Raw genomic sequence first — 24,316 nt, forward strand, 5'->3', positions numbered from 1 at the left:
TCCTGATCTATGACCTTGACCTTTACCATGTCTTTTGTCAAATCTATTTTAGTGATGGGCAAACCATAACATTTTTGCTGCAACTTTACAAAATTGTTCAATAAAATTTAAAAGCTGAAAACAATATTGGAAAAAGTAATTGAAACTCAATTAATCATGAAGTAGCCTTAAAGCATGGTATAGTTTAAGTAATTGTATTTTTTCTAATGAAACCATATACTTTGAGTTCAGTTCTCTAGCTCTCAGACTCTGTTATATAATGCATTTGATGCATTTATATATGTAGTATTAAATTCATGCATACCCTACACCTAAATAAGCTTAGTCAGAAGTTTTTCTGTAACTTTGGAATATACTGAGTCAAGAAACATCCAAAATACTTCTGGTCATCTAAAATTAAGTTAAAAATAACAAACAATACAATTTGTTCAGTTTGAATAACTGTCCAAGTGTCCAATGGTGTTTGAATATGCAATAAAATCTATTTCTGTTTATTAATACATGTTTAAAACAGGGATGCATATTGCATAACCTAGAAGCTACATATCTTCAGAGCCCTCATGCTCCCACATCTCTTGCTTCTCTGTAGGACATTCAGAGTTATTGGGAGTGGGAGAGCCTTTCCTCAAAAATCAAGAAGCAGCCTTCAACTGAAGCCAGCAATGCCAGTGAGGGGCACTGAAAAAAAAAAAGTTTTTCTCTAGCAACCAGATGCGGTTTTCCCCCACCAGCAATTTGGCCTGGCATAACTGGGATGGGGATGAGATTAAAGCCTCTTCCCATTCCTATGTGTGCATCCTGCTGACATTGGATGAAGCTTTTAGGACCAAAACAGTAGCATGCTCTGAGTGAAAGAAAGAGGCTTTAGCAGAGGATCACAAGTTAAACCTACAGTGCAGGCTGCCAGCATAGTTCTGCCCTTTACAGTAACATCTCCCAGACATAACTTCTTCATTCATCAAAAAGAATATGGAAGAGCAGTGCCTGGTGCTTGGCGATGTTTATATAAAACAAGTGTTGAAACATTTCATAAGGCATATGTATTACAATCCTATATAAATAGTAATGAATTGAAGTTCAAATTCTAAAGGTTATGCTGTATTTCATTCACTTACAAACTCTTTTTTCTGAATGTCATATGTTGCGATTGTATATTTGACTATTGTTGTTACTGTAGCCTTCACTGGTGGTAGGCTACAGTAACTAAAACATGTGAATAAAAATTAATGGGTCCATTGGCTCCTTGAACTGTAGTTAGTAATTGCTACCCCATCAGATGGGCCTAAATTTGCTTCTCTCTTTCAGATGTTGGCATTTAAATATAGTTAAATTTGAAGTACTCATTCAAACCTTAAAGCAAGTGATAACTGTATATAGCTGAGAACAATTCTATCTTCATTTCTATTAATACTGCAGATTGAAAATTAATTTGTAGCGCAGTTTTTGTGCTGAATTAAATGTTTATTGGGAGAACGATTTAAGAGATTTGATAATATGCAAATGTTTCTGCATTATTTCCCTTTCCTTAGTTTTTAAATAAATTGAATTACCTCAACTTTTTTCGGAATTAGTAGAATAAGCAATCAAGAAACAGCTCTTTCTAGCTATTTTGCAATTACTTTCCTTGTAGGACTCCTGAAGACATATATAGATATTCTAGTAAGGGCTATGGGTACACCTTTCTGATAATCATGTTTTTATATGTTATCAGCATAAAATTTGAAAAAAAAATCTTAATGGTGCGTTCTTGCACTAAGTAACAGCAGGTTCTTTCACTAAAGTATTTCTGCCATAGGTTCATCCCCTTTTTCAACCCAAAGGATACAGAGCCAGATAATCATCTGGGTTCATGAAGATTTTCTCTTTACCCTTACAATTCAGTAATCGTTTCCCCCATATTATGGTATCAGTCCTCAAATAGAAATAGTTTCAGCAAAGGGATCACTTCACACTAGACCAGACTCAAAAGTACTTTCTAAGCAAAGATACTTAGATATATATATATATATTCATGTTTTTCTTATTGCCTATCTAAATTCATACATCAGGAAATCCTGGGGTAAGATCTGATATAATTTATGATGATAATCTTACTGGTCCTATTTGGACAGAACAGAACAGCAGCTCTCAAGTTGCAGGGCTTTTCTCTATCTTATACTCACTGCATTTATGTGATTTTTTTTACTTGCAGTATATAGGTAATAATAGCTGTAAAATTTTACTCTTGGGATATATGTGAAATACTTGAAAATGGAACTTAGATTACTTAATTATAACAATTCACTTTTAAAATCTGTATACTTATGAAAAACAGTTCATAATATCATTCTGTGTTGATTTGTATATACTGCAACCATAGCAGACTTTGTATTAAACTACTTAAATATCCAGTGTAATACATTTATTTTCAGTTCTTTACTCAGAATGGTGTCTAGAGTTAAGATAATTTGAGACAGTAGCATAGGTTTTTCAGCCTAATCCTGTTCATTGTAAATGTCTGGAAATTGGAAGCAAATGTACATGTTAAAAGGTGGTTCTGTGTGTGACAATATAATTGACATTACTTGCTGTTACAAGAACATTTACTGCAACTTCTGAAATAATAGGACCATAGTTTTAAAGCAGTGTTTACAAATATTAATAGTTGACTTGATAATTGGAGTGCTCTAGTGTAATAAATGACATTATCCACTTGTGTATTTAGATAACCAGTAACTTCAGTGTCTAAAGAGGATAATTATTTCATATATTATGGCATCACTTACATAACTGGTTCACTTAAGTCTGCTTTCACAAAAGTGTAATGTCTGAAATGCTTGCTTTGATTTTTCTCTTTTCTTACTTCTCCATGGAAGTTAACTTTTCATATAACAAACTGTGCTGCTGTCTTACATCTGGGCTGACCTAGAGGTTCTTTGGAGGTGGGAAAGAAGGAGAAAATCAGCTAGAGCAGGGGTGAACAACCTGCAGGCCTAGGGCCGCACAAGGCTCCTGGCCTAATTTTAAAAGCCTTCTACATGAAATTATTTCAGACATCTGGCAAGAGCAATTTGTGCCTTGCCTGACAGAACAAATGTTCATTCATAGTTGCCAAACACTGTTTCTGTGACTAACATATGTAGACAGATTCCTCTTAAATGACAGAAAATGTGAGATTGAGAACCAGATTGGTTTTTAAGAGAGGAATGTGTTTACCTTGATTTAGTGCATATTTCAATAATTGTTTTATTTATAAAAATTTCTCCAAAAATATTTTTAATCGCCTAATAAATTTGCATATAGAAACCCAGGTGTTCCCAATAGGTTATTCACTGATTCTAATGCTTCACTTGAGGGTATTAATCTTTTGATTCTAAATAAACAGACATGTTGTATTTTCTATTTTTAACATGTTTAACTGTTGTTGCTTTGTATGTAAACTGTATATATTGTAAAAATCTTGATGTTAAGGACTCCTGGGATGATGGGGGATCTTAACTTTCAGGGTAAGACTGTATCTGGGGTGGCTTATGACATCATGGCCACCATGACAACCATGGGGCTGTCTCAATATGTTATTGGCCCATCACACGAAAAAGTACACACCTTTGATCTGGTTTTCTTGACTGAACTGGAAGATAGTGATCTGAAAACAGAAATAACATCACAACCCCTTGTCAGGGTTGGATCGCTCCCTACCGAGCTTTAGACTTTTGGCTCTTTTGCCCCCTCTGTAAGGAAGGGAGACCTTTTAAAATGGTCTGCCTCCAGAGGCTAATGGATCCCAATGGTTTCCAGAGGGCACTGGGGGAGTTTCTCATTGGTATGACTGGTGCTCCTGTCAAAATCCAGGTCACTCTGTGAAGTGCAGAGATGCAATGGGTAGTTGATATGATTCCAGGCACCTTCTTCCCTTGAGCGAAGTCTGGCCAGTTCCTTGGTACAAACTTGAGTTGAGGACTATTTATTTACATGTATTTATAGGCTTCCTATAATTGCCAAGGCCTTCCTAGGCGCTTACAATGTGTAAAACATATTAACAGAGTAAATGCACATTAGAAACCGATTAAAACATAATAATTTAAACATCTATACAATCAATTATAAAGGGCCACAGAATTTAGGCTAAATGTTAAAAAAAATTCCTAAAAAGATATGTCTTCACCTGATACTGAAAAGAAAATAGAGATGGCGCCAGGCGAATTTCTCTAGTGAGGGAGTTCCAAAGATGGGAAGCAGCACTGGAAAGGGCCATTCACCTAATTGCCACCCCTCTCTTCTCCCTGAGGGGTGGTTCTTGTAGAAAGAGCTCTTGAGCTGATCTAAGGGGGAGGGTAGGTATATATGGGTGCAGATGGTCCTTTAGACAACGAAGCAGGAGGGAAGGTGGCTAGAGAAGCTGGAGGAAAACACATGCTGTGTCCAGTTGAACACAGGTTAGAGCTCATTATTGAGCCTGCTCTGTGGTGGTGAGGGTGGCAAAGAGCTAGTTCTTTCCCACTAGCATTGCATCTTGTCAGTGTCGTCCAGCAGACTTTTCCAAGTGGATCATCCCTGTTATGTTCTGGGCCAGAAAAGAACGCAGAGCCCTTGGTAGCTCACTGTGATAAATTTGCACAGCACTTTGTTGCTCAGATTCGTCATAGATTAAATGTGATGTGGTTCCACTAGCAGAGGCATCCAGAACATGGTCTGGTTCAGTTTTATTGGATGAGCTTCAGTTACTGAAGTCTGAGAATGTGGACAAGGTACTTGGTCAAGCCCAGCCCACCACTTGTTCTTGACCCTTGGCCCCCATTCTACTTTAGTCTAGAAGGCTATGAGCATGTCATTGAGTAAAGAAGTGATACCAGCCTCTCTAAAAGAGGGTGTAATTAAGCCACTCCTGAAAAATCCAAATCTGGACCCAGAGTATGTTAATTATAGGTTAGTGACCAACATCACCTTCCTGGGCAGGGTGCTTGAGCAGGTAGTAGCTGAGCATCTCCAGGCACTCTTGAATGAAGCAGACTCTCTGGATCCATCTCAGTCAGGCTTCAGGTCTGGTTTTGGAATGGAAACTTGCCTTGGTCATCTGTGGGATGACCTTTGCTGTGAGAAAGAAAGGGGGAGTGCAACCCTGTTGATTCTCCCAGACCTTTCAGCAGCTTTTGATGCCATTGACCATGGTATCAATCTGGATAGGCTGGCTTGGTTAGGAGTAGGAGGGACTGTATTGCAGTGGTCCTGCTCCCACTTGGCTGGACAATTCCAGAAGGTGGTGCTGGGAGATTATTGCTCCCTCCCTGCAGGATTACTGTAAGGTTCTATTTTATCCCTTATGCTATTAAACATCTACATGAAATTGCAGGGGGAAGTTATCTGGAGGTATTGGCTGAGGTACCACCAATATGCAAATAACCACTCTACCTCTGTTTTTCATCAAATCCAGGTAAGACAGTGGTCACTCTGAATCTGAGTCTGACCAATGGATTGGATAAGAGTCAACAAACTAAGACTCAATCCAGAGAAGCTGGAGGTGCTGTTATTGGGTGGTTCGCTTGTCCAGTTTGGGTAATATTCAACCTGTTCTGGATGGGGATACACCAATGAACAAGGTTTATAGTTTGGGGTGCTCCTGGACCCAGAGTTGTCACTTAGGGTACAAGTGGACTTTGTTGCACAGAACACTTTGTATTAGCTCAGACTTTTATACCAGTGACAGTGCTATCTGGACTGACAGAGGCTGGATAACAGGCGTCTATGCTTTGGTTACTGCTTGTTTAAATTACTGCTATGCACTGTATGTGAGACTGCTTTTGAAAACATTCCAGGAACTTCAGCTGATCCAAAACAGGATAGCAGGACTGTTCATTGGGACGGGCTTATGAGAACACTTTATACCAGTTCTCTTCCAGCAACCCTGGCTGCTGATTGAAATCTAGGCCCAATTCAAATTGGTAATGTTAACATTCAAAGCCCTAAACCTCTTGGAGCCAAGTTATCTGAAGAATTGCCTTCTCCCATATGTACCTGCCGAGACTCTGAGCTCATATTTGGGGGTTCTTCCCTGGGGGACCCTTCCAAAGGAAGTGATGCTGGTAGCTACCAGGAAGAGGGTACACCAATTTTATAATAAGCTCCCCAGAGAGATGCATCTGGCACCTACTTTGTTTTGTTTTTGGTACCAGCAGAAGACCTTTTTATTTTCCCAGCACTCTAATAAATTTGTAAACGTTCTTTTATATATTCCATTTTATTCTATACTACTGCTGTGCTTCTGTGTTAAATGATAACAATCGCAATTATGGTTTTGTTCTTTTAAATTCTTTTAAATTCTTTTTGTTTGTGTATCCTTTTAAATTTTGTTTAATTTTAACTTATGTTAACCACCCAGAGGGCCCTGACTATTAAGTGCTATAAAAATGACTTAAATAGAATTCAGATACCTTTATTTTAAATAGGGTCGATATCTAGAAATTCCTTAAGTAATAATACAGTCTAGACAAAAGACTGCTGTTGTTTTCAGTTTGTTTCAATTCCTAGTGCAGAAGAACTAGTTTTATTCTCATTTCTTTAACCAAAGTATGCTTGCAAGTTTTTTTGTTTAATTTACATTTTTTCTATCTTTTTTCCCACACACATGCCCACAGCAATCACCATATGCAAAGATTTCTTTTCCCTTGTGTAAAGACTCAGGAATTCTCAAATGAGACAGATTCTAGAGACAATATGCCTACTAGAGGAATTGCAGGTTGAACTGTGCTACCCACAGGTGCCTCCTGTTTGTTTGTTGATAAAACTTTGGTACCAGTGACTTTAATAAAATCTTTAAGCAGTTTATGCATACATACTACAATATAAAATGATACATAATTAAAAACATAATAGAAATATATTTATTTATTTAAAACATTTCTATGCCACCCCCATCGCAACAAAGCCTCGGGCCGGCTCACAAAGAATGCTAACAAGAATATAGATGCTAACAATTACTGACACAATCCATTACAAACCAGGAAAGTCTGTTTAGATAAGTTTTCAACAGGTATTTGAACGTTGCTGCAGTTTCTGCCTCTTGAATTGTATATGGGAACCTGGTGCAGAGAGCAGGCGCCACTCCTTAGAAGACCCACTTTTGTAATATTGCATGGTGACATTCAGTTGATTGGGAGACCAATAAGACCTCATATGAGCATCTTAAGGGCTGCCTGGATATATATGCCAAGGAAATTTGATATCCTGGTTCTGCAGTATTCAGAGCCTTATATAAGAACAGGACGTTGAACATAATTTCATAGCTAATACAAAGTGCAATCTTTAAATATAAGCATATTATTAAATTTAGATTCCTTCCAAGGAACTGAGCTGCTCTATTCTCCACTGTCTGCTCCCAAAGAAGATGCAAGAAGAGTCCCTCATAGGACTTAGGTAGTTTAATCAAGAGGTTACCAGTGCATGAACCACTGATTCCACAAGACATGAAAATACGTTGGATATCAGAATAGCACTGTATGAATAGTAGTAGTAGTATTACATTGCATTTATATTCTACCTTTTTCCTATTATAAGGAACCCAAGACAGCTTACATAGCTCCATTGTATGTGCCTAACAACGGAGATAGATTAGGGTGAGAAAGGGTGACTAGCTGAAAGTCAACCACTGTAGAAACTACTACTCCCGTGCCCCCTGTCCAACACTGTAACCACCACAGCACATTCATTGGCATGAAGCTGTCTTGAATTTTGAAACTCAAGAAAATTCAGTTGGATGCTTTCACTGGCACACAGTAGGCACAATTATGTATTCTTAAACACATTTTGCCCTGTTCATGGTAATGTTGCACCCGTTCTCCAACCACATTCTAACCTGTTTTCATTGTCTAGAAGTCCCTGATAAACCAGAAACCTATCTGAATTCCACTGTGCTAAAGTCAGCACTTAGTGATGTTCATGGCCTTTCACACCTCATCCTTCCATGACATGGCAGCATCCTTGGCAGAATACCTGGCCACTAGGAAATCCCTCAGAGCTTTCAGGAATCCACCAGATTTAGTATATCTCTGGGAAAGGACCACCTTAAAAGTTCCTCTATATCTGTCAGAAGGGACAAGCACCATGAGACCAAGTTGACTGACCATAACAGTGGGGTAATTTATATCCAGACCATCCCCCTTATATCCTGGAGTAAAGCCTGATTCAAGGATATACCCTACTTGAGTGTCAGATCCCATGGTTGTGTTGGAGACCATGAAATGTTGAGCCAGCCCTGTTAAGGCCACAGGGCTGGGTGAGGTCCATCAGGAATCTCAGAGTTCTCAAAAACTACTTCTGAGACAACTTCAGACACCTTGTTCTGGAAGGTCAAATGACAATGGGTGGCTGACAAGTAAGATGGAATTTTTATGGATCATGGAACCTCCCGCCTGGTTTGCTGCTGAACTGAATACCCAGGCAGGCAAAACTAGGTCACATTGACACTGCCCAGCTCACTTATTCGGGTTTCTGTAATGCACAGCAGCTTCCCTCCATCATCCATAATCATATCATGGTGAGGTAGATGTTATTATGGAGTATAAACAGCATTATAAACCTGACTATCACAATCAAATGACCAGTAAGCGAATGCAGTTCAGCCTGGCCCTGTTGCTTGAATCTGGCAAATAATCTAGTGAGATCAATCTCATCTAGTTTAGCTTCTCCACATCCTGTTTCTAAAATCGCTACATTTGCAGCCATTCTGAAACCTGACATTGCCTGCCTCAGATAGTAGGATCCTTTGATCTCCACGTGACTGACATCTTGTTCCCTCCTGACCTTCACTTTCTGCCCCTTCATTAGCTGGGATGCCAGCTTCCATCAAAGACAACCATGTGTTGTCTTGCTCTCAATTTCCTTTTCCTTCAGTTCCCAATGTAGAAAATAAACCCATGAGGAACTACTGGGGAAGATAGAAAACAGCAAGTATCACTTTCCCATAGTCAACAGCTGCTTTATAACAATAGCTAAGATGAAAGCAGTTCTATTTATCCATTAACGTGCATCTTAGGAAAAAAATGCCATTTTATGCACCTGTTTGTTTTAATTTTTTATAAATACTGGAGTATTCATTTACTTTCTGTAATCTCCTACAAAATGATGTTCATATAACTCTCAGTTGATTGCAAAAGGCATAGTATTGAATGTGAGTAACAAGCTCTGGTTAAGACTCAAACTAACATCTCAGACTTCAGCACAAATCCACAAGATTAGCAGGGAAATCCAAGTGGCATATTTTTAAGTAGCTCTTTAACACTTCTATACATACTGGTTCTTTTTTTGTTGATTATGCTAATAATTAATTTTATGAAATAGTGCATACCTAAAAACAGAAATTTCCATACCATATTATTGATGAGATTATAATTTGTTCCTTTTTAGCTTGACTTTCTTTGGGCTTTTTCTTTTCATATTCTTGTAAATAATTTATGATTCAGGTATTAGTTATCACCTAAATGAGGTTTCTAAGTTGTAGGATATACCACCAAAGGTTCCTAGGAATCTGCTTATATTTCTGGGAAAAGAAAGGATAGTTCTCATTGCTATTAGTTCTCTGTATATGCAAATCTCTTGTTTCTTAAAGATGCAAAACATTGCTTGTATTTGTTATAAGGTCTTGTCAACTTTTACTACAAATGCTTTTACATCTTTAAGTTACACACAGACACACATATGTGACTCGCAAATATGTCACACACTCCACTTTGAGAAATTCTTGTTTTGGGAACTGAAAAAGAACTGACGGTGTGCTAGATTGAAATATATATTGAAGTATTGCTATCTCTTTCAGTGTACTTGATCTTATGGTTGTTCTATTCTTTGTAAAGAATCAACATACCATACATCACAATTTAAAACATATAACTAATAAGTGGATGCATAAGAATCGAAAATACAAATTGGGTGAATCTTGTAATGAGTGGGAGATTTAAAACATTATTGAAATAAACTCCAAATAGCAACATATTAAACTCATTATCTAGGTTTTTGGCTATAGCAGTCTTTTGACTATTCCTGCCGCTCTGTGTGATGAATGGAAGAGGAACAATTTTCAAAAGATCGCTCTTTGGCTGGTATGTGCCAACTCATTAGGTGTTCAGTGAGTATTGGCAAGAATGACTGGTAGCCCATGGTACTTGGCATGCCACTATCATGACTTTTATCTCATTTCCTATATTTAAGTGATAAAAGATTCTAGTATTCTTTAAGTATCTGCTAGAGCAAGTTAATTAATGTTTATACATGTGACAGACACCGATTTATTAATAGACTAAGCATTTCTTGACTATTGGATATGTTACAACTGAATTGGAGTATATTAATCTTAAACTACATGCTAATATATGAGACTTCAAGATTTTAAAAATGAATACGAACTATGAACTATGTATTGAACGATGGAAGCAGTATGAGAAAAAGGAACTATTTGAAAATACTGCATAATAGAATGGAAAAAAAGCATTTACAGGATAATTCTATGCATGATTACTTAGGGTACAGTACTATGTGACTGTATGTAACATTCTAAACTTTGAAGGTTAGACATCGAATTGAGAGAAGAGGAGTGTGGCAGCAAGGTTAGGCTCTGCAGTTCCCTCATCAAGAACATTTAGACAACCAATTTCAGCAATCTCACAAACAGTCTCTTTGGCTTCTCAACAAGGAGGTGGGCTGAGGCAACACCTGGATTATTGGAAGCTAGCAATGCCTTGTACCTACCTGTCCGCCGGAACAGCCCCTAACACCTGCACCAAAGGTAGTCTTATGTCTTTGGAATTTCAGTAGCTGCAGAAAAAAACATGCCAGCTGAGAAACCGAAGGGAAAACCTTCTAAAGGTGGATTCTCCACTGCAACCTTAGAAAACTTTCCCAAGCTTTCAGTAGGAACTCTGCCAGCAAGCCATTGTCAGCCATAGAATTTGCCTTTTAACATGAGTTCTACCATATTTAATGGGGATAGCTCATTAGCACATGTGCTTAGTATTTAAGTTTCAGTTTGTGAATTGTGTTTAGAAAACTGCTATAAAATATTACTTTTGTATTTTCATTGTCATTCTCATCACTTATTTTATTTATTTATTTATTTATTTATTTATTAAAACATTTCTATGCCGCCCCTTGCCGAACTACACGACAGTTTAGGGACATGCACATCCACTGCAACTTTTTTAAAAAACTATTTTAGAAAGCTTCTGAATTGACCCTTTTCACTACCCCCCAGGAAACCCCAAACTGGATTTTTAATTATTGTTGAGCACATTTCTTCTGCTTTTATTCTTGAAGGATTCATTAAATAGAATAAATACATTTAGTATCTAATGCATATGTACTTGGGAATATGATATAGAGATCTTCCTAAATATTTCCTTTCTAAAATACAGTGAAGGTGGCAAGGGCCGGAAGCTAGTGGTGAAGATTCTGTTAGATCCTAGATACTGACAGCTAATGGACATTTTTAAACTGTCAGCTAGTGTGCTCAATAAAAGTTGAACAATTAATGTTGTTTAAGAAAAGAAAGTGCAAAGTTATTATAATGTTTAGAAAGATTAAGCTGAGCAAGTTTGTACAGCTCTGGGATGCGTCTTTCTATCTCCTTCTTTCTATACTACTTCTATACTGCTATACTATACTACTTCTAGGCCACCTGTAAGATTAAATAGAACATACCCTAGATATGCCTTGAATATTGTGACTGATCTTTTTCTTCTTTTTCTTACCTTATAGGTATCAAGCATGCATAATATATGACAAAAGACTGAAAAAAGAAATACTTGATCCCTGAAGTTTATAGAAGAAAATATTTTTTGCTTTGGAATTGTGGTATAAATAAGCCTTTTTGTTCATCTGCATAAATGCAAGCATATAGTACAACAGAGATGGATAGAAATGGAAGTTTAAGCCTTCTACAAAGACTTAAAGGAAGCATCATTCAAGGATCGTTGCGCCTAGTTTGTATCCAGTTGTGTAGAAGCCTTTAGACTTCCTTATTAAGCCGAATCTCAATTCACCTATAACAAATTAGACATTAAAGTAAATAAAAAGGAAGCCTTTGTGGATATTTGTCTTGAACATGACTCATGGAGAAGAGCTTGTCTCTGAGATGCACCAGGATTCCATTGTTCTAACTTACCTAGAGGGATTACTAATGCATCAGGCAACAGGAGGTTCCGGTTCTGTAGTTGACAAAAAGTCTGGTGAGTCTGGTGCAGAGGATCAGAACATCAAGGTTTCTGGAAATACATCTCCCAGCTGTCAGAGAGATGGTCCAGTCCCTAGCACACTTACGCATCGAAGTTCTGGAATGCTACACCACAAAAAGGCAAGGTTGTTACAGTCTTCTGAAGACTGGAATGCTGCAAAGAGAAGACGGTTGTCTGATTCTATTGTGGATTTAAATGGAAAAAAAGAAGCTTTGTTAGCTGGAATGGTTGAAAATGTGCCTAAAGGGAAACAGGATAGCACATTACTGGCCTCTTTGCTTCAGTCATTCAGCTCTAGGCTTCAGAGTGTTGCTTTGTCACAACAGATTAGGCAGACTCTTAAGGAACAAGGGTATTCCCTCAGTCATGATTCTCTGCAAGTTGAAAAAGACTTAAGGTGCTATGGTGTTGCATCCAGTCACTTAAAAACTCTGTTGAAGAACAGCAAAGCAAAAGATGAAAAGCTGGAGACAAGTCTGCCTGAGCTAACAACAAACCTGGTTAAGGATCGGTTTATAGAGTCTTCACATGCAGGACAGAGTGGTCCAAAGGTGATGAATGAATCACTGTCCTGTGCTGCAAGGTTGCAAGCTGTTGCGAGCATGGTGGAAAAAAGGTCTAGTCCTGCTACATCTCCTAAACCCAGTGTGGCTTGTAGCCAGCTAGCTTTGCTTCTTTCAAGTGAAGCACATTTGCAACAGTATTCCAGGGAACATGCTCTGAAAGCACAAAATGCAAGTCAAATTGCAAGTGAGAGACTTGCTGCTATGGCAAGATTAAAAGAAAGTATTCCAAAAGATGTTGGTCATTTCAAGCTGTCTAAAGGAATGGAAAGCCATCTGAATGGTCATGTAAGATCATCAGCCAAATCAATAGCCAACAAAAGCAATATGACACATTTTCAGAGTCCTATGGGCATAATTCATTCATCTCCCAAAATCATAGGCTACAAAGCAACAGTGGAAAAAAATCATTTGAAACCACCTACCAATAGTAGTTTACTTCTCCATCTCCTTAAAAATCACAATGCCACTAAGCAGACAAAAGGGTATGAACAGAATGAAAGAGCTAGTGTTTTTGAAGAGAGTAGCACACCAACTACTGTTGATGAGTACTCTGACAATAATCCAAGTTTTACAGAAGATGACAGTAGTGATGATGAAAGTTCCAATTCTAATTGTCTTCCTATAGATTTATCTTTGAAACAGAAAGCAAATAAAATAGATTCTGCACAGACCACTTCTCTAGATAATTTAACCCAATCCTTTCTTCATAACTGGGATTCAAAAGTTCCATGCCTAGAACACACAGAAGAGAAAGATTCTTCTAAAAGTGCAAAACTGAATCCACATCAGAAAGTAACTTTGCTTCAATTATTACTTGGCCACAAAAATGAAGACAATGTAGAGAAAATAATGGAAACAGAGGGAACATTAGTTACATCTGATGTGACAAAATTCAGTTTACCAATGGGTAACAGAACTCCTGTAACAGAATGCTCTGGTACAAATCGAATTACTCCAATAAACACTCCCCCTTTGCTATCTACTACAAAAGCAGATTCACCTATTAACCTTTCACATCATTCTCCTTTATTGATCAAGCATAATTCACCACCATACACTTGCATCATACAGCCTGAGAGACTAATTAATCCAGCCTCTAAGCATTTGATAGATCTTACAGTACACAAAGAACTTCAAGGAAATAAACAAAACAGAAAAGAAACTGTACAAACATCTTCATCTTTTAGTGCAAGTAAACTGTTGCAGAACTTAGCCCAATGTGGTATGCAGTCTTCCATGTCAATGGATGAGCAAAGGCAAACAGGCAAACAGATGATGCTTCTAAATACAGAAAAACCAGTAGGATTGATAGATGGACTAAATAGTTCCCTGCTTACTAACACATCAAGTACAATCGAGGAAAGCAAAATACTCAGTAGTCAGAGTCTACCAACAGAACAAAAATTTCCCAGTTCAGAAATCCAGAATTTGCTTGAAAGACGCACTGTCCTCCAGCTCCTTCTGGGAACCTCCAATAAAGTTATGAGTAAAACAAAAGACAGGATTCTTTCAAAAGAAGAGAATTTTCAAGATGTGACAGAAAAGACGTTGAATGAACAAATATTAACTGTAAAAATAAAAGCGGAACCTTCTGAAGAATTAAACCCCCTTCAGAATCCAAATGCACAACAAATAAGGGAAAGTGTCAATAAGAAGTTTCATGGAATAGCTCATTCATCAGAGAGAAATGCAGCCACGTCTCCAGCACCAGAGGAATTTAAACCCAACCCCCTTTCACCTCAAGACTTTTCTTTTTCAAAGAATGGCCTTCTAAGCCGATTGCTGAGACAGAATCAAGATAGCTACCCCACAGATGAATTTGACAGGAACCACAGAAATAATGAACGGACATTCGTGGAATCAAAAACTCAGAGCACAATCCCAAAAAAGAGGAAACTGCATTCTGAGCCTTCAGAAGGGCCTTTAAAAATACTAAAAAGTAGCAAAAGTAATATATCTGATGTTGCAAACCATCCTAAGTCTTCTGCAGATGCCTTGTATGGAACTGGGCTTACCCAGAAAGAACTTAAATTTAGCAGAACTGATCTTGAATTAAAATATTCTTCAGGCCATGGTCCAAGTAACGAAGCTGAGAGCAGGAGCTGGGCTAAAGAAAGCAAAGGATTCAATGTATTGAAACAATTGCTTCTGTCAGAAAATTGTGAAAAAGACATGTCTCAGCATAGGAATAATTCAACCATAAGTGATGGTAAAAATAAAGGAAACAAAAATATGAAAGCTGAATTCAGTGTTGCTTCAGTACATTCAGTAGTGGCAAATCCTGGTCAACAAAGCAATTGTTTGGATCACCGAACATTTCAGTATTCAGTTGCAATGAAGAGTCCTGCTAATTCTCCCTTTGCAGAACACTTGGGCAGCACTTTATCATCAAAACCGGAATGTGACCAGTTCAGTGTTTGCCATGTACCTAATGAAAGGGGACCTATAAAGTGGGTTATCACAGATACAGACAAAAATGAACATGAGAGAGACTCCCCAAGGCTGACCAAAACTAATCCAATACTGTATTACATGTTGCAAAAGGGAGGGAGTTCTGTTAACATTCAGGAAGCACACGGCAAAGATGTTTGGAGTGATGCATTTACAGAAAATGCATCGGCTGTCACATGCAAGAAAGAAATGTCACCTGCGACAGAACGTAAAATACCATTTCATAATGTAAGAAATACATACAGTAGCCATTCAAATAATAAGGTGTCCCTTCAACACAATGTGAATGGAGAAGTATATGGACTCTTAGAAAAAGTGTTAACAATAAAAAAAGAACCAGAGTAAATTATAATTCTATGAAGTGTTTACAGAGTCAGGTTTATGTTTTTTCCCCTTTTAAAAATAGTGTTGTATAAAACTAGCATGATTTGAGAAAAGCATGGTATAACTAAAACTTGGTTTTGTTTGAGGAACTTTTTGCTGATAAATACATGCAGTTCTTTATTTTTTATTTTTGTGTTACAGGAAATCTGTCACTAGTATCTTCATGAGCTGTTAATTCTATAAATTCCCGTGATACATTTGTTATCGGAGATAGAGGCCTGTAATTTTCCTGGCACAGTGTATTCCGCCACTAGAAGCCTGGCACAATGGTCTCATAAAGTATGAACATTCTGTCCCATGTAATTCAGCTTATTCATACATGTCTAAATCATGCAGGCAATGGACCACAGACCTCATAAGGACCTTGTAATCATGGATTATGCCCAGTGTTAGAGTAGACTCATTGAAATTAATGGGCGTAAACTAACATTGGAGTTAGCATATGGCAAGGAACTGAACCACTTGGGTAGAATTTTTTGGATATACCTGGGCTATTGCAGAAACAATCACAGAAGCAACAGAAACTAAGGTGAGAAATGTAAAAAGGATCTTAGTTGAACCACTGGTATTAGCATGTAATGTAATGTAATATACAACTTACAGTGGTACACCATTTCATGCTCATACATGATATATTTTCATTTTTGAAATTCTGATTTTTGGGACAGTATAATTTTGTGTTTTTCATACATTTATGAAATGTGATTTTTTTTATATAAATGGAACATTCAGACCAAGAGATTTGTTCATTGTACTTTAAATTTCATCAGTATTAGCTAGAGAAATGTATCAAAATGAAACTTTTAGTGCTTCCAAATGGCTTTTTATTGCATTTTGATATCTGGGAGAACCACAAGAACTATATTATGTCTTTTTCTAGTTGCATTTGGAAAATGCCTTCCCAAGACACTCAGCCAGAATAAATATAAAATTTGGTTTATGACTTTGCATTTTTATATAAAGCTAGATTTACAGTAAAAGTCTCTTACCCAGTTTCACATGCTTCTTCATTTACACACAGCCAAGTCATCCAGTGAAATTAACGCATAGAGAAAGTTCAGTTTTCCAGAATCAGTGTTGATTTGTATATAAAACAGAGAAAATACAATGGTTAATCCATTCCCTTGGTCTCTTTTCTCATCAGTCCATGCATGTGTACAACACAAGCGCTGCTAAAGTATGGAAAAATAATATGTTGTTGAGGTGTTTTTAGAATATGTAACAATTTTAGCTGGTTTATGCATAGGCCATTAACTTTTAATATTCCAAAATTAAGGGGTTATTATAGATCGGAAGAGTGGAATGACACTTTTAAAATTGCTTTTAAGAATGCATGAAACAAACGAACAAAACCCATACTTATTTCAGTGTAGATACTAGTCAAGACATTATCCTAACACATCATTAGGTCTGGAGAAATTGGTGAAGTCAACAAGTAGACCTTTCCCAATTTGAAAATAAGCTTTCATTTAATAGACTATCCTGTTCATAAATGAATAGCAATGTGTGAGCAACTGGCCAAAAATCCTCACTGTTATTAACAGCCTTCTTTTTCCCATCCTCAAAAAGATTTTCTGGGTACACTAATTGATTTTGCCTTAAATTTCACTTTAGATAAATTTCTGCCTACTGCAATGACTTGAAACACATCACATTCTAAATCAGGATATTAATTAAGAAAGTGAAACGCTAATTATTTGGAATGTTTGGTTACTCATAGTAACATTTCTAACAGTTTTTACTACTCTGCAGAATATTCTGTGAATTTCTTAAAAACAACAATAACTATGCAACAACAAAAAGTTATTGACACCTAATCAAATATAGTTGAAGCCTTCCATTAATTTTGAAGGGTAAGCATGTACATTACTGCTAACTGGATAATACTTCATATTTTTCATAAATTTCTGTCCATTATGAACCTGGATTGAGTTGTAAATGTTATTTAGGTATCAGCCCATCAGATTAAATGGGACTTAATGCTGAGCAGACAGTTATACAGCGTATACATTATTTTGTTCTATAGCATTTAAATATAGCAAATGAGAATTCAAATATCACACATTCAAATTATTAATGTGTGGTATTTTGATCATTGTAATGATGTTGAATTATTTTTGTTTGCCGCAGTCATTGTTAAAGGAGGTGGTACTTGTTTTATCAAATTTGTTAACCTTGCAGCAGCATCACCACGACCACCATCACTACTGCTATTATTTTTATTGAAATAATGTGTGCATACCAAAGGCTATGTGAGCTCATAGACCTAGAAGGAATACCAGATTGTAACTTACTCAGAAGATAATGTTTATGTCTTTAGATAAAGAATTCAGTGCAAAATGGCATGAAAAAAATTGGCTGAGACCTTTTTGTATTGCAGTCTTTAGTCATTCCACTCCAATTGCTAATAGAGCTTTCACCTATGCATGTAGAAACACAGAGACAGAGTGAATCAGAAGGGGCCTCCCGGGCCATCTGGTCTGACCCCCAGCTCCAGCCGGCTCTGCTCATGACATGCCTCTCATGTGCATGTCTAGCCTATCCTTGAACACCCTCACTGATGGGGCTTCAACCCCATCAGGATCCATACCCTTGGGATCCTAACTGTCAGGGAGTACATTTTTACCTTATATTATTTGAGCATAATCATATAGGCTACATTTATGTACTCTAATCTTATAAAGTGATGTTCCAATAGATTGTAACCTATTAAACACAGAGGTTAAAGAAATTGACAGTTTATATATTTTTCCTTGGGTCATAGCTATACTGATTTTTAAGAGTTCACAGATATCAGTTAAGTTGTGTTTATTCTATGAAGACAGACATACCACAAAATTATATTCTACATTGCAAACCCTTGAATGACATTGTCCCATCCGAAGCATTTGCTTACTCAATGCAGAGATCTCAGAGTTGGGGAGCAAATGTGTTTTGGACCAAAAGGTTGTAGATATGCAAATCAGCAGCCTCAGCCAATTAGCCAATGATATGCAGTTAAGCAAGTTTGGAGACTTGCAAAGCTATGTTTTGGTTGTAGCATTGTTACATAGTTCACTATGAAAGACATGCATGCATCACATAAGTAATCAAGATGATACAGGATCAAGTTATACATGGTGGTGGTATACCTATGGGCTTAGCTGAACTTGATCTGCTCCTGTATGGTATGATGTAGGAGATGAGTGTCTGATCTGAGCAAAAGGCATAAGTAGATACATGTATCTGTACATTATATTATTGCAGATTATTTTTCAAGTGCATTTCTTTCAGATGGGCTTTGTTCTAGTAACAAAGTCATCTGGAAGCAGCAGCAACTAAGGCTTAGGTAATAGACTTCAAGCAAATAAACTAGGGGAGAAAAGATTCCACTTTTCTCACTTCCCTCTTGCTTCTATCAGGTTTTCTCCATCCTCCTGGTTTTTATATGATTGTAGCATATTAAAACACTTGGTTTTTCTATCACCCTTCATAGTTTCAGCTTTACATAGTGGGGAAAATAAAATGGAAAGTGTAGTTGATACATGAACGAACTCACAGTTTTTACAATAAGGCCAGCAGTTAAAAGTATGATGTCGTCTTCCTTTATAATCTAAAACAGGAATAATGTGGGAATTGGGGTAGAGCACAACATTTGTCTCTTCTTTCTTCACAATTCCATGAAGGCAAACACAATCATCACAAAACCTCGCTGAGGACAGTGGATCTTGCTTCCAAGTAGAGATGCACATCTGGAATTCTATGCACACTTGCTTGTGAATAACCCCTATTGAATTCATTGATATTAAGTAAACAGATTTAGGATTACCCTGAAAAAAATTCAGTAGAAGTAGTTCATCTTTTGAAGGTAGAACACAATAGTTTTAACAGGAAATCAGCCATGTGTTTTCTTCTTAAACTATATATTTTTTAAAAAAATAAATTATAAAGTTGTTTAATTTACATTTTTAAAAATAAATAATTTCATTTTCCCCAACCATCAGTCAGATGTGATAAAGCTGTCACTTATGACAGCAAGATATTACCAGTTTATTCTGGGCTGCATCATAGTTGAGTAAACTGGCAAGTTATATTTTATATTATATATATGTGTGTATGTATAAATATGTAAATACATAGACTTGTTACACCTACATGTTGAAATTGGTTTTTAAAAAAGTGATGTAAATAGTGGTTTCTTTAATGAAAAATACATATTTTGTATTCTATCTAATGCAAAGGAATAAACATTTTAATCTTTTTGTTATGTATATTCCATGTATTAAGTGTATATATGATCACATAGGTTTAAATTTTTTTGCATGTATGTATACAGTTGCAAGTCTGAAAGAATGTATAGAAAATGTTTTATTTAAATTGTAATTACCTGCTGCATGAAAAATGCATGGGGGACCCTATGCATCTCTGCAATGGCAAAAATGTCTTAAGTCAACCAGATGTTTATCAAACATAACTGCATTTTGTTTCTGGACATGACTTCTGCTGTGGTATTTTAGCTTTGTAAAAGAATGTGCTTTGAATGAAAGGGTCTGGAAAAAACTCAACTTTTTTTTCTTTTTAAACATAAAAAGGCACCTACCCTCAAATGCAAGCATCATTCACTTTTTGATTCCATTTCAGACTACTGAAATTCTATTATAGTATTGTTAAATAGTGTAATACTGGTTTTCATTGCCATGCATAAGAATTATGGGGTTTATGCAATCTTTTGTTGTGGAGTTTTCACTAATTTAACTGTTCTCATTTTTTAAGGAAATGATTTATTCATGTGATGTCACAAAACTGTACATACTGCAGTGTGAAGTTTTTTTTAATTCTTTCAGTGTTTACTTCCTGCAGAAAATTTGAATAAATGAGAAAAATGCATCGAATATGTAGTTTTAATCTATTTATTGTACCATCCTGCATTTACAACATAAATGTTAACTCTATTTACACAAAAGTCCCCATGTTGTTGTTTTACATGTGGAATACCACTTGCTATTCCAATAGAACTATCCTTGGTTTGAGCATAATTCTCGCAGACTGAGCGACTGGGTTCATGCATCACCACAAGCAACTCAGACATTTCCACACTGCATAGTTTTTTGCCTGGCTGTGCCTGACAGATGATCAAGCTGTTTCTGTGCTGACATAGTTTCCACCCTCCTTGCTCCGTCCTCCCACTCTTAGCATGCATGTTATTAGCCACCATGCCTGAAATTCAATCACATTCCAGTTGGGAGGAACAGCTCCTGAGCTGCCATTCTTTCCAAGGGACTCTGTGGTAGCTGCATATCAGGACTGTGGAAACCATGATACCAGACTTGCACAGCCAGTGAAACCATGGTGGAGTATCAAAACCATAGAACAGACTGTTGTTTCTTACTGCAATTTTAAAATCAAGCTTACCCTGCTGAAATATTGTAACGGTTCAGACCACACAAAAAACTTTCCTGCTCAAGAAACGACCATTGCTTGCTGTGTCATGTGAATCCACCCATTCAGCAACCCCATGTGATAACATTTTCACATACTTTTATGCAACTATCACATGGAGTTCACAAATTTCTAAACTGGACTGATATTTACTTAGTGCTGTGGCTGTTTTATTGATCACATGAGCTTCCATCATCATGTGCTTCTCAAAGTAGTAATGTTCCAGCAAGTAATGTGCCATACTCATTTGGAACAAGTTTAGACAATGCTCTCTAACCCAATTATATCCCTTTGAAAGTACTTAATTGGTTTACTCTGGTACCCAAAAGTGTCAAGTTCATTGCAATGCATATGGGCAAATGAGCTCAGCACTGAACATCTTGTAAGGAGGAGTTTCTGTAATGATCCTAATATTCATGAAATAAGGGTTTTTTCATGCTCATGCTTTCTGCAATAACAAATGACTATCATAGTGAGGACCAGAAAAAGGCAAAAGTTTAGAAAGCTGTGTGAGCTCAAGAAGGGCATTTGTTTTCCAAAAAGAAGCTGTGATCCGAGAGCAAAGTTCTAGTTCAAAAACCAGGAGAGCTGCAGCTCGACTCTCTTCATGGATCATAATTATGAATATTTTGCATATATTAATGCCCTGTGTAACGATGATTATAAATGTAATGGATTCTGTGTTATGCAGCATCACTGTGTATGCTAGTCAAACTCAGTGTTTAAAAATTTACATTTATTTCTGTTACACATTTAGACTGTCCAGTAACTGGAGGTTCCTTTTGCACAATGTAAGGATAAATTTTAAAAAATCTGTAATGTTAAAGCTTGACAAAACCCAGCAAGGAGTAAAGGCAATCCAGCACACAAATTGAAAGTAAAAACATGAACATGAAAAATATTGTAACTTAGTGTTTTGCTTTTTTAAGGTTATGTCCTCTTCCATCCTAAACATAGATCAGACAATAAATGAAGCAATCTAAATGGTAAAAGTCAAACTAGAATACCACAGTGGACTGACATGGTCTTCTTCGAGGTCTCTGTGCATCACACCTGTTGGTCTGCACCTGCATGGAGCCAGTTGTAAGGAAGATCACACATTACTTTGGGTGAAAGCCTCTCCCCTTCCTGTTCCCTCTCAGTTCCCTCCCTGTCCCTCTCTCTCAGTTCCTTTTGACCACTTCCATGTTAGGGGAAACAGCTCTCTCTTCAGCTTGAGTATTTGTTCAGTGTTTATTACTTTTTGTCTCTACCACTTTCTCCTCCTTAGTTCCCTACTCAGCCTCCTTTTTACATCCATCTCTCTGTGAACTTTGTTTTTATTAACTTGTAAAATCTATATATGATCATTTTGCATCTTTTATCAGTCCTTTCTTCATTCTCAACACTCTGCCTTCCCCATCCACCACAAAGGTGCCAAAGACACCCTTTAGAAAGTGTCTGTTGTAGGAAGGAATGCCACCTCCCATGGACAGACACTCCCACTGCTTTTTTTGTTTGGGTGAGGGACACATTGTCATATGCCCATATTACCAGGTTTTTACAAAACAGACCTGGAAATAGAGGGCAGATAAACTGATTTGCATTGCCCATGGCTACTCTGCCCAGGCCGCTGAAGAGCCAGGAAATCAGCCAAGCATGGAAACCATGAAAGCCTTTGTTGACAGCAATATCCAGGGCTTGGTTGATCCCAAGAGAAAACTTGAATCTGAAAGACGTTTTGTTGCCAAGAGGGATCTCTCATCAACTGTTGACATCAGGGTCCTGGTTGGTCCCAAGACAGCACTTGGGTTCAAGAGACAGCTCAAGAGGCACCCAATACCAATATCCACCCAGTTGATCCAACAGAACATATGGAACTCATTCCGGAGTAGCCTGAGCACTCAATACCAGCTGAAGACCTGGGACCAGCAGCATCAGTACCACAGGGAGAAATACAGGACAGTTTCTTAGGCCTCTGACGCATTTTAAATACCCTTGTTATTTTGGTATTGAGGTGATCCACTCAACCATCTTCCGAGGCTTCAGCACCCAGGTGTCCCACTCGTATCTTGCTGGAACAGACTACACTTCTGGAACCAGAGAGGCTCTTATCCTGCTCACCAGGGCTGGAATGAGACTGTGCCTCTAACTTGTCACCAGCTTCCTGTTGATCCTGAAGGAGTTCAAGGGCATCCCATGGGGAAGATCATGACTCCCAACCCCAAGAGGATGTTCAAGACTACCAACCTCAACAGAGAGCTGCTTGGCAACATCTACCAAGTCCTGGAAAGAAATATACCATTCCTCTTCCGGCACCCATGGCCCAACTTGGTAATCACTGAGTCTGCACAGGGACAATTGCAACAGGAATATTTGACACTGGTAGACTTGGAAGTCAACACCTGGACAGTATAGCAAGGTAGGTCTACATGACCTCAACTCTTGGTCTTTGAGTCTCCAACTAAAAGGCCACCATAACCCTTTACCAACTATTCCTATGGGACAAAATCGGGCATGTGTGACCACCTTCCCAGTGAATACAGAAAACTGGCTTCTCAGCATTTCACTGTGACAAGGAACCATGTTGATGCGATTCCAAGGCAATGATAGGTGCTGGGGTTATCAGGAGGCATGTATGGCTGTTATCCATGAGGTTGCCACAAAGAGACCCACTCCCACTTTGAGAACCTCCCCTTTGATGGGAATGGCATCTTCAACGTGCACATGGATGAGTGCATGCACTCCCTACAGGAAGCCAGGATGACAGCAAGGAGGATGGTTATTCAACAATTACCAGGCTTCATCAGTGGTTTAGGAACCCCATCCTCCATACCAGAGCAGGACCTATGCTGAGTGTGCGCCAAGGTCTCAAACAGCCCCCACCCCCCACCAGGCCAGAAGGCACAACACCCAAACTAACATTTCACTGTGGAAACTTCCTGACAGCTGGTGCCTTGCAGGCACAGAGCCCCCATGTGTGCATGCACAAATGACCGCTGGAAGAATCACTTATTCCCTTCATGCAGTTTTCATGGTTCGCAAACCCCGGTTTGTTAGTACAGTTGGGTTCATGCAGCACAAAAAGCTATGGTTCAGCAGCAACCCATTCTCAAACTTGAGTATGAATTGTTGTGTGAATCCTGTCATTGTATCTTAAGACAGAAGCAAGCAGCATCTAAAATTTGTTATAACAAGCAGAAAAAACATTACTGGAAGATGCAAATTGTGGAACATGGTGAAGTAGAGAAAATAAGAAGTAGTTGGTTTATTAAAGTGTCAAAAAAGTGGGAACATTTGGGTTAATTGTGTATCTGTATG

General features: G+C 37.7%; 1 protein-coding gene across 5 annotated transcripts in view; it reads left to right on the forward strand.

Moving 5' to 3' along the window:
• The window catches only part of NRIP1 (nuclear receptor interacting protein 1), a 114,789-nt gene extending 94,320 nt beyond the window's left edge, over window positions 1-20,469 (forward strand). For 4 of the 5 annotated variants that reach the window (XM_044442772.1, XM_044442771.1, XM_044442774.1 and 1 more), the window contains one exon: window positions 11,722-20,469. In XM_044442772.1, the coding sequence (XP_044298707.1) occupies window positions 12,068-15,559 (3,492 nt within the window). In that variant the 5' untranslated portion in view covers window positions 11,722-12,067 and the 3' untranslated portion in view covers window positions 15,560-20,469. Of the gene's footprint in view, window positions 1-4,675; window positions 10,754-11,721 lie in introns of those variants that run through there. The other variant, XM_044442775.1, reaches the window with a different exon arrangement.
• Window positions 20,470-24,316: the final 3,847 nt, after the last annotated feature.

This window comes from Varanus komodoensis, unplaced genomic scaffold, assembly GCF_004798865.1.
Source record: "Varanus komodoensis strain SLA01 unplaced genomic scaffold, ASM479886v1 scaffold4, whole genome shotgun sequence".
Lineage (NCBI taxonomy): Eukaryota > Metazoa > Chordata > Lepidosauria > Squamata > Varanidae > Varanus > Varanus komodoensis.